The sequence below is a fragment of the Perissodus microlepis genome, chromosome 14 (genome assembly GCF_051167445.1).
Source record: "Perissodus microlepis isolate ML-2025 ecotype Zambia chromosome 14, ASM5116744v1, whole genome shotgun sequence".
NCBI lineage: Eukaryota > Metazoa > Chordata > Actinopteri > Cichliformes > Cichlidae > Perissodus > Perissodus microlepis.
Window position 1 is genome coordinate 18,741,615 of NC_140474.1, and position 12,672 is coordinate 18,754,286.

The following is a 12,672-nucleotide window of genomic DNA, read 5'->3' on the forward strand; positions in this document are numbered from 1 at the left end:
TGCCACACTGATGCCTTTTAAATGGAGGAAGCAAGGAAGTTCATAATGACATTCTTGTAATGCTGTTCCTGCCATATCTCTTTCGTACATTTTCACATGATCAGTGGACAATAATTTGGCCTGGTCTGCAAAGAATAAGCCACGTCCTGTTTTTGACATACAGTTGTTCAGTAACTGAAGCTGACAGCCTGGCTACACAGATGTATATAAGCTCGGGCTGGAATCGGGACATGACACCCAAAATGTTTGGGTGTGTGTTTCGTAATGATTCATGAATTGACCCGGCGAAGTGCAACACTGCAGTTAGATTTGTTGAACATTTTTGAGGATGAAACATGTTAATGCGCTCTCCTGAAGGTCTTCAACGTTGTCATAAACTTGGTTCCCCAAGTATGACCACAGTCATGGTTAACATGTTTTATAAACCCATGTGACAGATGATTGTCGCGTTCACGGTTCGGTTGAGTCGGTGTTCGTAGATAGACACTCGTGTTTGTCAAAAAAAATTTGGCTTTTGTTTGTATTTGTGTTCCCGAAGTTGCTCACTTGAGGTTTTTCAAATTTGCAAGGCAATCATGTCCAAATGTTAAGTAAAGAGAATTTGAGTCTGTAAGGCAGAAGTAGCATAGGATGTGCAAATTAAAATGGGGAAGTGTAAACTCATTAACAGCTTCTGTAAACATGCTCAAGAAGTGGAACATAGAGGGACTACATGCTTAAAACATGCTAGTCAAAAGGGGGGTGGGAAGGGTGCAGGAATTCTTGTTTACAAAAAGTAATATCTTAAAAAGGAGAGCTACTGTAGGGTTAGGACTATGCTCTACACCAGCTAAATCTCTTTTTCTTAAAGTTGAATCACGATGCACAATATGTATGCATTTTCTACTTAATGTTCAGTCAGAAGTCAAAGCCACATGTGACACATCACAGGCCCTTTTAGCATATTTTGAAGCAGCAGGTGCAGAACGCTATTGCTTCATAAAAGTTTAAATCTGCTGGTTAGCTCTTTGCACTCTCTCACTGAGCCTGCATAATTGTATGGGTTTTATTCTGGTTGGTGCAATTTTATCTCACAGTTCAAAGACACAAAGGTCAAGTTGCTGATGATTATAAATTGGCTTTAGTTTTGGATTAAATGGTGGAAACTGCTGTCTCTCGTTGAGTTAGACATGTTATGGACTGGCTACCTGTCTAGGGTATCCCCCACCTGTTGTGTTAGCTAGACTTCAGCCCCCTGTGACACAATTTGGATAAACACTTGGGAGTGTAAGTCACCATCCAACTGTGTCTGTTGTGTTTAAAAATGTATATTTTCACATGAAATGCTGCGTAGCTGTAGTAAATGAATAAAAAATGCAGGCGACTAGCTGCATAATTAATGTAGGTTTGCCATCTAGGTCATTCTGATAGTACGGTGATAAGTAAACTAACTTAAGATGTCACAAGGTATTTAAACTTTGCTACTCTGTCTATATTTTCGATTGCATAATATACAGACTTGCATCACTCTGACTACTCTTAACTTCACAAAGTGTTTTCTTTGTCTTTTTAACTTTATTGGCTTTTTCTGTTCTGCACGTCTCCTGTCTAGGCTCACAGACACTACTTTGCACTAAAGATAAGTGCTCTAATGCAAGAAGAAGCTAATTTATGTGAAATTCTCTATATGATATAAATACTGTCTTAGTGATGTAGAGAGTGAAAATGCATAGTGACACATGGGATGGATTGTGCAGATTATCTTTCTGTTTCTCTGTCCTTTTACCTGCTCTTTCATCACTCACTTTCTACCACATCTTTTAGCTTGAGTTTTATCTTATGTACTCTTTCTAACCGTATCTTGCCCTCCCCCTCACATCCTCCCTTTCTGCAGGTGGTGCGGCTATGCCAAAACCCCAAACTGGCTCTGAAGAACAGCCCTCCCTACATCCTGGACCTGCTGCCAGACACCTACCAGCACCTGCGCACCATTTTGTCTCGTTACGAGGGCAAAATGGAGACTTTGGGTGACAATGAGTATTTCCGGGTCTTCATGGAGAACCTGACAAAGAAGACCAAGCAGACCATTAGCTTGTTCAAGGAGGGCAAGGAACGCATGTATGAGGAGAATTCACAACCAAGGTGAGAAAACTGGATGAAATAGATGGAATAGATGCCCATCTTAATCGTATCAGTGTCTATGTTATAAATTATTTGCTTTCTCAAGTACAAATGCTTTTCTCAACCTTGCTGAGCTGCTGTGTTCATTGTCTTCAATGAAACACATCTGAAAAGGGAAATTTCAAGGTGTGAAACCTTCTTAATGCAGCAGTTCATTGTGAATAATTCTGACGATGCAGGTACAGCGTGAACAATTGCTCCCACCCCCAAGGCTGGCTGTAGCTCAAGAAGCATCAAAACAAGAGGAAAGATGTGTTGTGGTTTGAGCATGTGAGCGTTTGTGGTCAAAATGGCGCTTAATCTACAGCTGCCTGCCTGCATGCTGCTTTGTTTTTGTGCCTCCATATCTCTACCATCTACTCGAGCATAGTTTCGCCATGTAGCTTATTTTACTTTTTTGAAAAGTCACATGGTGCCTCCCGCTTGTCTCTTTCTTTTGTCTTGCTTGAAGTATTATTTCTCTATCTAGAAACAGAGTGAAGTGTATAGTCTGTCCCGAAAATAAGGAGTTGTCATGGCTTTGTTTGGAGAGACTCAGATTATTGAAAAGACATTCCATTTGGGTTTTGTTTTTGTTTTTTTACAAAAAACAAAAAAACCTCAGTATAAAGTGAGGTTAGTGGTAACTGGCAGCCTTTCTTGAGGTGCAGGCTATACTGGAAGAAGCTGATCTTCTTCTTTGTATATATTTACAGACGCCCTTTTAGTTTCATGTATGCTGTGGGTGAATGCTGTTGGACTTTGTTGTGATGTGAATACTTTTTCCTTTTACAGCAGATCTCTCCAAATGACATGAACTGCCGTCAGATTTTGTGCCTGCAAGGACTTTGTCCAGAATATCTTTTCTCACTGGTAGTAGGCAAGATGACTGGCAGCAGATTTTTTTGTGTTGTCAAGGAAACCTTTATGACAGACTGCCATCTTCAGTAGATTTTGGACCCTAAGTTATTTGAAAATGGGTGAACTGAGACCATAGTCAAAGGACATAATACCCATTCTGATACCAAGTACATTGTACTTACAGGTAGTAGTTTTGCCTGAGCACACATGTGCTTCAGATGTCAACTGGGAAACTAACCATGGCAAAGTTTCCCAGGCATAATTTGTTTCTTCACAATGCACATTACAGAATGCATGTGTTAGTTTAGTCAAATGAAGACAGCACAAGTTCTACCCACACATAGGGCAAAACTATTCATAGTTCTCCATTATCTTCAACACATAAAGGCACCTCCTTGGCAATTCCAACTCCAATTGAAAAACCCTGAAGGTTCCCCGCAGCGTGAAGAAAACACAGTCATTTGTTTAAGCCGCCAAACTGAATAAACAGGTTTTCTATAGGACACAAAAGTGGATCCCAGCAGTAAGACAGGAGGCGCTATCAGTAGTAATAAACATGTAGGATCCTGACACAGTACATCTACTTGTACATCAAGACATTTGTAAATAATAAGTGCGATATCCAAGTTTCAACTGTAGGCTACTATATTTCTGCAAGATGACCTTTAGCATTTTGACAGTATGAATCTTTTGTTGTAGTGGTATGTGGATGATTCAGAGACCGGAGGTGGATTGACAAAAAATTAAGAGGTATTGTTTTCTAAATAAAGTTTCAAACCATAGAAACAATAACATCAAAACAACACTGTTTTTAAGTTGTCTTATGTAATGGAAAAAATAGTGACAGAATTGTGTAAGGTTTGCATATATATTTTCTAAGACAACAATATTTTATCCTGTGGTAGTGTTGTACTTCTGGTGACCTGGCACCATATTTCTTTGCTGATCAGAGCTGATAAGGTTGACCGCGACCTTTTACCTAGTTCCCGATAGACTTTTCTTAGCATTAGTCTAGGACATTAAAGAAAATATAATTGTGATATCCTGTTAAATTAACACTGTCTAATTAACATTACAGATGGGTGGGACTGATAACATTTGCAAGCATCATTTTATTATTAGCCATAGCTGCTACCTTCTACCAATGATAACAAACAGCATAATGTTGCTATCAGGTAATTGCTAATGCTAGGTTAACATTTATTATAACTGTTTAATACTTAAAGCTTCGTTTTCAACAAAATTTACTGACGCCAGCTGTTAGTGTGGAAAGGGCTTTATGCCAGTATTAGACCGTACTAAGCTGATATTTGTACTGAGTGTGGGATCTCAAGGTGGTTCATCTCTGCCAAGTAAAGCTTATATGTGAAGTTGATCAAAAGTAGTTTATTTGTTATATTGGTGCTAATCCACAGACTGTATGTATAAGATGGAAGCAGCTTCCAGCTTTGAAAAGTGAACACCCAAATGTGGTAAACCTGCATTTTAAAAAATATAATTAATTAATGGCCAACAGGGAGTTGCTCTTCCAGTTACACAAAGACTTCCAGTAGTATAAGTTTGTGGAAAATTGGCCCTCGACTCCCTTTCTCTGTAACCTCAGTAAACACTTAACAGATGATTCAAGTCATGCTCAATAGAATATTAACTACATTTTGTAGACGTTGGTCATTGTGAGAGTCAGAACCGTGTCTTTATATGCAAGAAATGAGAATTTGTAACAACTTGTGATGGACAAGTCCGCAATCATGATATCAGGGCTACCCACCCTTGCTCATTGCTCATCTTGGGATGATGACTGACATTACTGTGGCAGCGTCTTGTTTTTTTTGTTTTGTAATACCCCGTGTGCTAAGCCCTCCTTTGCTGTAGGCATTTTCTTAATTTTCAGACTTTTCTGGAGTGTAACTATAACCATGTTACTATTGTATGACCTGGGGAAAATTTTATTTGTGTTGTGCATTATAAATTTTCTAATTTCAAGATCAAGTAATCAAGTAAACTTATTCGACCCTTCATACTTTAAGACTAGTATGTACTCTTTACTAAAGTCTGTAAACTTTGTTACAGTAATAAGGAGTGTGACTATCACTTGATCTTAGTAAAAAAAAATAATAATAACAATAGAAATAAAAGTCTGAAAGTTTCAAAGTTTGCAAAAACATAATTTTGCCAAGCACTTGTGATAAGATTAAACGTGCAGTCAAAAAGAGAGAGAGAGAAGCCAAAAAATGTATGTCATTGAAGAAGCCACTAGTGGTTTACTTTGGAAAGCTGTAATGCTTCACCACTGTGAAAAAAAAAAAAAATCCTCTAGAGCAGAGTCAGTGTGCAGCAAATTGGCTCACATAGTAGCCCTCTGTGGATAGTTGCTTTTCCAGTGTTGCTGTGCATGCTCTTTGTAATAACGCACTGAAAAGTCTACAGTCATACGTGAAAGGAAAGTGAAGATTTAGACTATTTATATGCCTGCAACGAGGAAGTGGATTTGTTGTACGGCTTGAATGACAGCGAGAAAAAGATGGCTTAAAAGTGGGCTCATCGGTACCACCAGATTTTGATTATTGCAATAAAAACGAACACAGGTTGCTAAAATTTGGTAGAAATTTAGTTGATTGGAGTAAATTTCCCTCCAAGGCTAGATCACTTGATCACTTGCAGAACTAAATCAGAAATACATGGTTCTAATGTTTCTCCACACATTGGCGTAACCTGGTGTTTCCTTTGAACGTAGTCTCTTTTTTTTTTCTTTTAAATTAAGCAATCATTTTATCAAGTCAGTTGTCAGATGTACATCCTCATCTAGTTGCTCAGTTCCTCAATAAGATTGTTTTCTTTCAGCTACCATGACCGTAATGTTGCAGACATAGAAGCAAAAAAATGCCAAAGCAACCAGAGAGAAGAGGAAATGTCTATGCGAACCACTCCTGTATTTGACATGAGGCGATAAAGCTGTTTTTAGACATTGTGTCAATTTCTCTGTGAAATTCGTTTTTATCATTGCTTGATTGGACCAAGAGACTGTGCAGAAAGAAGGGAAAAAAATCGTGCTTGAAGGAGAGGAAATGGACACACACACACACACACAGTAGCCAGGCATTACACACAAAGACTGCCATTGTCTCAAAGGAGAAGGCAGTGGCAGTGACACTAACCAATGGGTGTCAGCCCACTTAAAAATGCTATAGAATTGACCAATGACGGAGAGATGCTAGGAAACTAATAAAACAGAAACTTGGTTAAACAGAAGCTGAGGATAATATGGGCCTCAAATAGAAAAATGAAAATGCAAGACCGACTGACACTTGTTATCTCCACCACTTTAACTTCAGCCAACATCAGTGCTTGTCAGCCATTGACTTCAGGGTCTATGATTGGGCTTTATGGCTATTTTCAAATCAAAGTGAAGGATCTTAAGTGTGTTATAAGAGCCCCAAATGAAGAGTGGGTGGATATGCTATGATGCGATGTCGTGCAGACTTCTCCGCAGTGTCCTCCCCGGAGATTTTGGCTTCTATTTATCCAGCCCCCCCACTAACGCATGAGCCACGCAGATTGTTTAGCTTTAGAGATGAAGCAGAGTCGCGGTAGCACAGTACACGCCTGGGTTTGTTGAGCAACACTATTCGCTTGGGCTTTGACTGTGGGAGCAGCTGAGTCGGGTGGAAACGAGGTGCATACATAGTCACAGAGGAGAGGAAAAAGAGGGGGTTCGTCGTTGAAAGTCAAAGAGGGTAAGATGAAAGTGAGTCGACTCCAAGCAAAACTTAATTAACAGTGACAACCCATATTTGGTCAGAATCGACATGACATAGTCAGCACTTCCTCCTTGTTTGCTTCACTTACTTCCTCTTCTGGCTTTACGCAGCACAATCGAGACATTTTCCGCCGTAGGAGTTCACAAAGAGCCACACTGTTAGTTTATTTTTAATATACAGTTTAGTTTAGTTTTAAATTTCAACCCAAGACCAAACGTACATTATTGCCTGTTCTCAAGATGGCTAGAAGAGTAGGATTAGCCCTTAAAGCTCTTCCTTTTCTAAGCAGGAAGTAGAGCTACACAGTCAGACCATAATGTGTTATAAAAAATGACCAGTCACTACTTCTGCACTTAACAGCCCAGTGTTTTGTAACTGTGGTCTTTTGTTGGCTGTTAATTGGTCTATGTTGAAAGTAATTGACTTTCCAAATCTCTTCTTGGTTAATACAGCTTTTTTTTTTTTCTTTTTCTCTTTTTTTTTTTTTTTAAGCCAGTTTATTCATTTACGTGCAAACAGGATAGGAAGCCTGTGTTTAAACATTACTCATGGCACATTCTCTAAGAATAGTCATACAGTAGAAGGGTTGATCAATGTGTCCTCAGATAATTCCCTCTGCCTGCCCTCCCATGGGTCTAACCGGATACAGCTTTGACCTCTTTGAGAGAGTCTGTTTGATCATCTTCCTGGGCTAAGCTGCCATCGCATCCTGACCACCGTTGATAGGTCCAGCTGGTTACAGGAAGTGGTGAGCTTATAGACTGCACAGTCATGTATTGCGGAATAGTCTGCACTGCAGAAATATAATAATTGCAGTGCTGGTGTTTATGTACTATGATCTAATTTATCTTAGCTGTATTCCACCACTCTTCTGTTAGTGAGACATTATGACAAAACCCTGTTAGCACTCTGAGTATCCCCTGTGAGCACCCCCCCCCCCCACCCCTTTTCTTTTTCATATCTGAAGATGAAACAAAATGTCCCTAACTGACTTAAACCACCTTAAGCAGCAAAAGGAGCACATTTGCAGAGCTATTTTTAGGATTTCTTTAAGAATTCATTTTGTGGTAAACTGATGACGGTATCGCTCAGGTTTCACAGAGCTTCATGTAAAGCAGATATTAATAAAAAAACCCTTTGCTTCCTGTTTAACCACAAGGAAGCAAAGAAAAAGAAATGGTTGATTAGCACAAAACGGTGAATTGCGTGCTTGGCGTTGCACATCATGTGAGGTATTACAGATTAGGTTGCTTCCCTGTTCCCATTTTGTACACATTAACAACATTTGCACACATACTAAGTTCAAGGAAATAATAAATCTGTCAAACACCTGTACTGGCACTTTGTATTTAATCATTAGTTATGATTAATTTCCGATTCTCTTCCACAGTGTCTTCGTCCCATCTTCCTCCCCTCCCTGAGCCTTACTCTGCCAGAGGTTTCTTCCTGTTAAAAGGGAGTTTTTCCTTCCCACCATTCCCAAATTGCTTGCTCATAGGCGGTCATATCATTGTTGGAGGTTTTTTTTGTTTTTCTCTGTATCTTTACCTTACAATATAAAGTGCCTTGAAGCAACTGTTGTTGTGATTTGGGACTGTATAAATAAAATTGAATTTCATTAATTTATGCTCTGAACCACTTATTAGTCACAATTTTCTGCTTGTCTCTTAGTATACTCCTTTTTTAAATCATTGTAAGGTAAATGGTTTTTATCTTGGGAATGTTAAATAAAAACAGTGCCTTTTAAAGACTAAATAAGTAATTAAATAATAATTTAATAATAAAACAGCATTCAGCTCCAGCCTCACACTCAGGAGTTAACATTTTATTCCACACACACCCTTTAGCCTTTCACCCCATTGCTCTTTCTCCTTCTGTGCTTACTTCCAACTTCCCTTAGTGACAGCACATTGCTCCAGTCCTTTGCACAATAGAAAAATGCATTCCAGGCATGTTTCAGTGATATTATTACAATGCTCAGTCGAGTTCCTCCAGCTTCTACTCATTCAATGTTCCCTGCAGCTGGGCTACTGTACAGCCATTCATTAAAACAATGATTTGGGTCCATTTGTCTCTGGTCAAAACACAAATGTAGACAGAGCCTCTGGCTAGCTCTGCATTTGTTTTGGTCCTAATCATCCATCTCAAAGTTAATTTTTCTTTGCTGCACCGCTCACATCTTGCTAATGCTAAGACCTGAATGAATAAAATATCCTAGCATGAACTGTTATTTTCCAGTTGTTCACGGTGTTGCTGTATTGTCAAAAATTCATGTACTCGAGCCTTCGTGGAGAAAGAAAAATGACAGTGTGTTGTACCGTAACTTCATTACTTTAAAATGTCGCAGGGGTTTTTTCATTTCTGTTCTTCTATTTTTGTGTCTGAGAAAAAGCTGTCCTAAAGCACGGCTTCCTATTTTTTGTAAATGTACCTGACATCCACGTGAAACAAAGGTCTGTCTCTGTGGACACAGCTTTTGAATTTGCTTATCTAAAAACCCGTCTTATCACTTTAGCTACTATACTGTAGGGAAGGTTTGTTTCTAGTATAGAATTGAGTTTAGGAAATTCTGCAGTGTATTTTATTATGTCAGATAAAAGTGAATAGAGAAATTTGCATGGATTTCATTCATTCCTCCTTAATCAGTACATGCCTTAGTTTTGTGCTTTAACTAGACCAGCTCATTTTTATCATAGCTGTTGAAAATATTGAGTTTCTTTCAAATGGACAATTTCATATGAAATAATAGCTCAGTTAGAAACTTGCTAATCTCAACTGATAGCCCTGTACTGCTGAGGTTTTTAATCATTTTGAAGTTGTTAACAGAGGAAGTAGTTCCGGCATTACGTTTCCCACGAAAATGAAACACACTCTCACTGAAGTCTTTGTTAGTTTTTACACCTCACAAGAAAGGAAATAAGAGTCAAAACCTTTTAATCCTGAACTGTATTGAACAGTCACCCTGAAATCTCCCAATGTAGCTCAGGGTGACGGGAATAGGGCTCAGTCCTCCTTTTGCATACTCATGCCTAAACCGAATTTTTCTACAGCCTTAAGACGATTTACTCTAGCGTTACGTGTCATTTTAGAGAAAGCCATTGTTCAGTTTCCCCACCGCTGCTGTTCTGTGCTGCATTCAGTCTTATATGAATCACACCAAATGTGCTTCCTTCTCAGCTCAATTCCGTGTACAGACTGATATGACATGAAAAACAGCCTCTCTGTGTGATGCTACAGGGGGAATACTTGTTGATTAGTTGGTGCTGATGTAGTTGGAGTAATTTAAGGAAAGCTTTTAGTGGTTAGCCTAACGGCTACTGGTGATGGGAATGGAAAACACGGTTCACACTTCAGAGGCTGCGGGTGTTTCGGCTTCAATTACATTTTCCTACACTCGTAGCTTGGGGCTCTATGCACGGATATATGCAGGCACACAAATAGCAGAGCATCACGGTTATTTATGTCGCAGCGATATCAGTGAGCAGTCGACTCATGTAGTCCTCACGCTTAGATTATGGTGATTAGCATGATGCAACCCACTATCTTCTCTGCCTCGCAGGGTACAACAAGCAGTTGCTGTTTATGCACACAGAGATAAATGAGCTCAGATATGCACTCAGATATGTGAGAGGATTTGGCTGAAACTGAGCTGTTTATTATATAATTTCTAATCTGGATTTAAGCATGTCTAATTTACTGCTGTGATAAAGTGTTTATAAGAAATATGAAATACATTGAAATGTGGTGAAAGACGTTTGAAAGGATTTTCCCAATGTTTTTATTTATTAAGGACTGCTCAGGAACAGATAAGTGTGCTTGGATCATTGCTAAAGCACACTGTCTCGTGGTTGTTGCTTGTTTGCTGTCATGGCCGTTTCCTGATATTGCTCTGGAATGAGGCCAGTTTCTGGAGGTTTAAAAGTGATGACTGAGGCAAACCGGAAAGCAGAATTTCATACACATTGTGTACACTCCAGTACAACAGCTATATTCATTTTTAATGTCTTTGTATATTTTTATCACAATTTACCACATTGTTTATTTATAAGTTCAGTGCTGGAGTTACTATTAACCCTGATGGAGAGTGCTCTCCCCATTTCCCTGGACCATCATGAGTCAATAAAAATGTGATCTGTCAGTGCCTGAAAAGTACAGGATGGTAGGACTGTAAGAGTGTTTCAGTTTGGAGAGAGCTTTGACTGGTCTAATGGATTTTGTGTGTCTGTGTGTGATCTCCTGACATTCTGACATTTAATTCTGGAAATTAATTGACTTTGTTCTGAAATACTTGTATTTGGGAACTTATCTTCATGATGTAGATACCTAATATGTCAAATCTTAATCAGTGGTATTAACACAGTTGCAGGCTGTGTCCTGTGTACAGCGCTTTGCATTCTGCTGAAACAGCGGTGGCTTCTCATGTTGTAGTAAATGAGCTTGTAACTGCTCGGTGTACTGAGGCTGTGTTGTCTGTTTCTCTTAGGAATTTTTCAAACTGAAAAAGCCAACCACAGACTCAAAAACAAAAACACCACGATAGTCTTATGATGCGATGCAAATGTGACACATTGGTGCATTTCCTCAAAAATGCTTTTCAAATCTATTGAGAAACTTACTGCTCTTATGATTTCCCCAAAATCTCTGGATTACATAAAATTGTAATCCACTGGGAGTGGAGGAGGCGAACATAGGCCTATGTTTTTTCGGGTCTCTGGATTTGTCCTCAACATACTTAGTTCTGCTCTAGTTTTAATTATTTTATATGATGTTGTAAATGACTTTCTGGTAGCTTTGCCGAGCACGGCTTGTGTTTGATCTGCGTTTCCCTTTTGGCCTCGAGCACAAGCGATAACACAGCTGCGTGATAATACCGAAGCTACTTGTGGCTATCGTGAGTCCAGAAAAGCTCTCATTCTGTGAGGATGACCCATGCGGCTGTGCTGAGGTGAATTAACGTAGCGTAATGCATTGCTGGCCGGCTAGCTGTGCTACTTTATCACAACCAGCAGGAAACAGGAAGGGAGCAGCCAGCTGCAAGGTCAGAGGTCACTCTATAGTATGAGGGGGATGGAGGACAAAAACCTAGTGTTCAAAAAAAGGATTGGCCTTTGACTGTGGTTAAGAATGACAGTGTAACTACAGGAAAAACAGAGCACTATAGAAGTATATGACAGTCTATATCAGCATGCTATTTTGTATGATTGTAGCACACTTACTCTTCATCGTCGCTGCTGGCACAGCACTTCAAATAGCAGTGACTGTTGTAAAGCTGGCTATTGAAGTATTGGCTACTGCCAAGTCTACACACAGTACAGAGATGCTGTTTTAGGGTGAGATGGGCTGAGAGATACTAAATCAGTTTATAGTTTAAATTAACTTGTATCTTAGCTTTGAATATTAATATTCACTCAGCTAATTTTAGTGGTTCCTCAACATTACAGACAAAAATATACAATGTTTTATTCTCAATGCTAATATTGTGCCATAGACAGCTGTGAAACTGTGATGCTAGTAGGACCAATGTTAACTTTCAGACTCCTTCTCTAGTTGTGAGTCACACTGAATCGAATCACTGCACACTGTACCTTTTACTTACAAAACACAAGATTGATGGATAGCAAACTGCTAGTGCAGGTTTCTTTAACTGAAATCGATCTCGATCTAAAGCCTAGCAGCACCAAACATCATCGCAAACTCAGCAAGTAAGAGCGCAGTCCCATTTTTGACTGAGCTAGTTACATAGTTCCACTTCCTGTATGAAGCTTCTGGTGCTTTTGTAGTTTAGGCAACTTAATTAACTTGCCTCAGCAGCTTCTTCTGCATGTTGATCTGTTTTATTAGTTTCTTGATTTTTAAAGCCAAAAGCATCTTTAGCAGTCAGCTTCGAAATCCAGATTTCTCACAAGAGTTAAAT

The 12,672-nt window shown here is 39.2% G+C and overlaps 1 protein-coding gene across 1 annotated transcript in view; it reads left to right on the forward strand.

Moving 5' to 3' along the window:
- The window catches only part of cbl (Cbl proto-oncogene), a 34,868-nt gene that overhangs the window by 3,291 nt on the left and 18,905 nt on the right, over window positions 1–12,672 (forward strand). Inside the window, exon 2 of the mRNA XM_084949769.1 lies at window positions 1,874–2,121. Coding sequence (XP_084805895.1) covers window positions 1,874–2,121 — 248 coding nt within the window. The remainder of the gene's footprint in view (window positions 1–1,873; window positions 2,122–12,672) is intronic.